The 2,252-nt window shown below is 41.1% G+C and overlaps 1 protein-coding gene across 1 annotated transcript in view; it reads right to left on the bottom strand.

Annotated features, from left to right (window-relative positions):
- Window positions 1–1,209, bottom strand: part of LOC110466315 (vesicular integral-membrane protein VIP36-like) — a 15,129-nt gene extending 13,920 nt beyond the window's left edge. Inside the window, exon 1 of the mRNA XM_021522733.1 lies at window positions 1,066–1,209. Coding sequence (XP_021378408.1) covers window positions 1,066–1,198 — 133 coding nt within the window. The 5' untranslated portion in view covers window positions 1,199–1,209. The remainder of the gene's footprint in view (window positions 1–1,065) is intronic.
- Between the last annotated feature and the right edge of the window lie 1,043 nt (window positions 1,210–2,252).

Below are 2,252 nucleotides of genomic sequence, written 5' to 3' on the forward strand. Positions count from 1 at the left end.
TTTTGGCCCCGCCCCTCAGGCCCCTGGGGGCGTAGGACTAAACCGGCAACTATTTTTGTTGACCTTTGTCCATGGAAGGTCCCTGCAAAATTTCATTGCAATTGGTTCAGGGGTTTTGGAGAAGAAGATTTTTGAAATTTTAGTCAATTTGACCCCTTTTGGCCCCGCCCCTCAGGCCCCTGGGGGCGTAGGACTAAACCGGCAACTCTTTTTTTGTTGACCTTTGTCCATGGAAGGTCCCTGCAAAATTTCATTGAAATTGGTTCCGAGGTTTTGGAGAGGAAGTCGAAAATGTAAATTGTTTACGGACGCACGACGGACGACGGACGATTTGACGACGGACAAAAGGCGATCGCCTAAAAAAAAGGAGCAAGTCTTCGGAGCACACACCATCAGTATCTCAACATATTAAATGCACCAAATAATCTTAAAAGATTTTTGGTGTACAAGGACCGGAAATTGGTGTGTTACTTCTGTAAAACAATTGATGTAGAAAAAAAGTGTATGAAAATACCAACATTCTTAGAGTTTAAGATTTTATAACTACTTACAGACAGAAACTGTAATTTTATTTGGCATCATTACCTGTCAAACCTCTGTGACAGTTACAAAATTTGAAATTCAATCCGGTGTTTCAGGATGGAATAGTAATTGAGACTACATATCGATATAGTCCGAATTATTCTGGCGTTTTATCGACTTTTTATATCGGTCTGTCGTCGATTAACGTCAGAACTCCGGCCCTCTTTAATATGCGAGAAATAAGCCACCTGCGTCTGGGTCGCTCTTCAAACTGATAATTTAGAAACAAATCGTCACTTTCACACACATGTCGCACATGGATCGAAAGATCTATTAATTTAAAATTGGGGTAATTTAATTAGATATTATCAAGAAAGATCGTGCTGAGCCACATGCTATATCTGTTTAGTACAAAATCAACTAGTCAACTTTGATTTCCTATCAGGAAGTTTTTTCATCGACATGGGAACCTGACCAACCGGTCCTTTTGAGGGTGGGTCCGGCTTAGACGGGTTGTGCATACTGCACGTCCATTAGGTTCACCTTGGTACGGCTTTACAAGTGTATGTTCTCGCCGGAGGTAATCGTTGGTGTTCCATTCTGCAAACACGCCGATGAAAAGGCAAAAACAAGCAACTGCCAAAGACACTGTACACATGTAGCTATAGACCGCCATATTTCCAAAAGTACAACGCACTTCCGTTTTCCCCGAGTTCTACTTCCGCGATGGCGTGTTTGCCTTTATGCGGTCAGGACGGTATCTCTCAACTTACAGTTTGTGTATTCAAGCTTGTCTAAAATAAAAGATTCTTGATTTCGAATGGTAAAGTCATCAATTGTAGTAAAATGATACACACAATTTGCAAGTCAGTTGACCACAAAATTAAAAACCGAGAAACAAAATTAATGAAGGATTTAACAAGACAGAAAAAATATATTAACAGTTAACAGTTAGGGTTCTGTTAGTGGAGAAACCTAGTGTATGACAACCTCCTCTAAACGGATCCCATCATTTGATTTTCTGTGTTATTGTTTTGAATAGAACTGAACATTGTTTAAATCAAGTTCTTTTGCTTTTTTTCCCCATTTGATTACATTAAAAAAGTATGTGATTGGACAATGTGGGACAATGTGATGCACTATGTGATGGTGATGGGACTATGTGATGGGACTATGCGATGGTGATGGGACTATATGTGATGGTATGTGATGGGACTATGTGAATGTGATGGGACTGAATGTGATGGGACTATGAGATGGTGTATGTGATGGTGATGGGACTATGTGATGGTATGTGATGGGACTATGTGATGATGGGACTATGTGATGGGACTAGGTGATGGGACTTTGTGATTATGGGACTATGTGATGATGGGGCTATGTGATGGGACTAGGTGATGGGACTTTGTGATGATGGGACTATGTGATGATGGGACTATATGTGAGGATGGGACTATGTGATGACGGGACTATGTGATGGGACTATGTGATGATGGGACTATGTGATGATGGGACTATGTGATGATGGGGCTATGTGATGATGGGACTATGTGATGGGACTATGTGATGATGGGACTATGTGATGGGACTAGGTGATGAGACTTTGTGATGATGGGACTATGTGATGATGGGATTATATGTGATGATGGGACTATGTGATGATGGGGCTATGTGATGATGAGACTATGTGATGATGGGACTATGTGATGATGGGACTATGTGATGGGACT

This window comes from Mizuhopecten yessoensis, unplaced genomic scaffold, assembly GCF_002113885.1.
Source record: "Mizuhopecten yessoensis strain PY_sf001 unplaced genomic scaffold, ASM211388v2 scaffold11129, whole genome shotgun sequence".
Classification (NCBI taxonomy): Eukaryota; Metazoa; Mollusca; class Bivalvia; order Pectinida; family Pectinidae; genus Mizuhopecten; species Mizuhopecten yessoensis.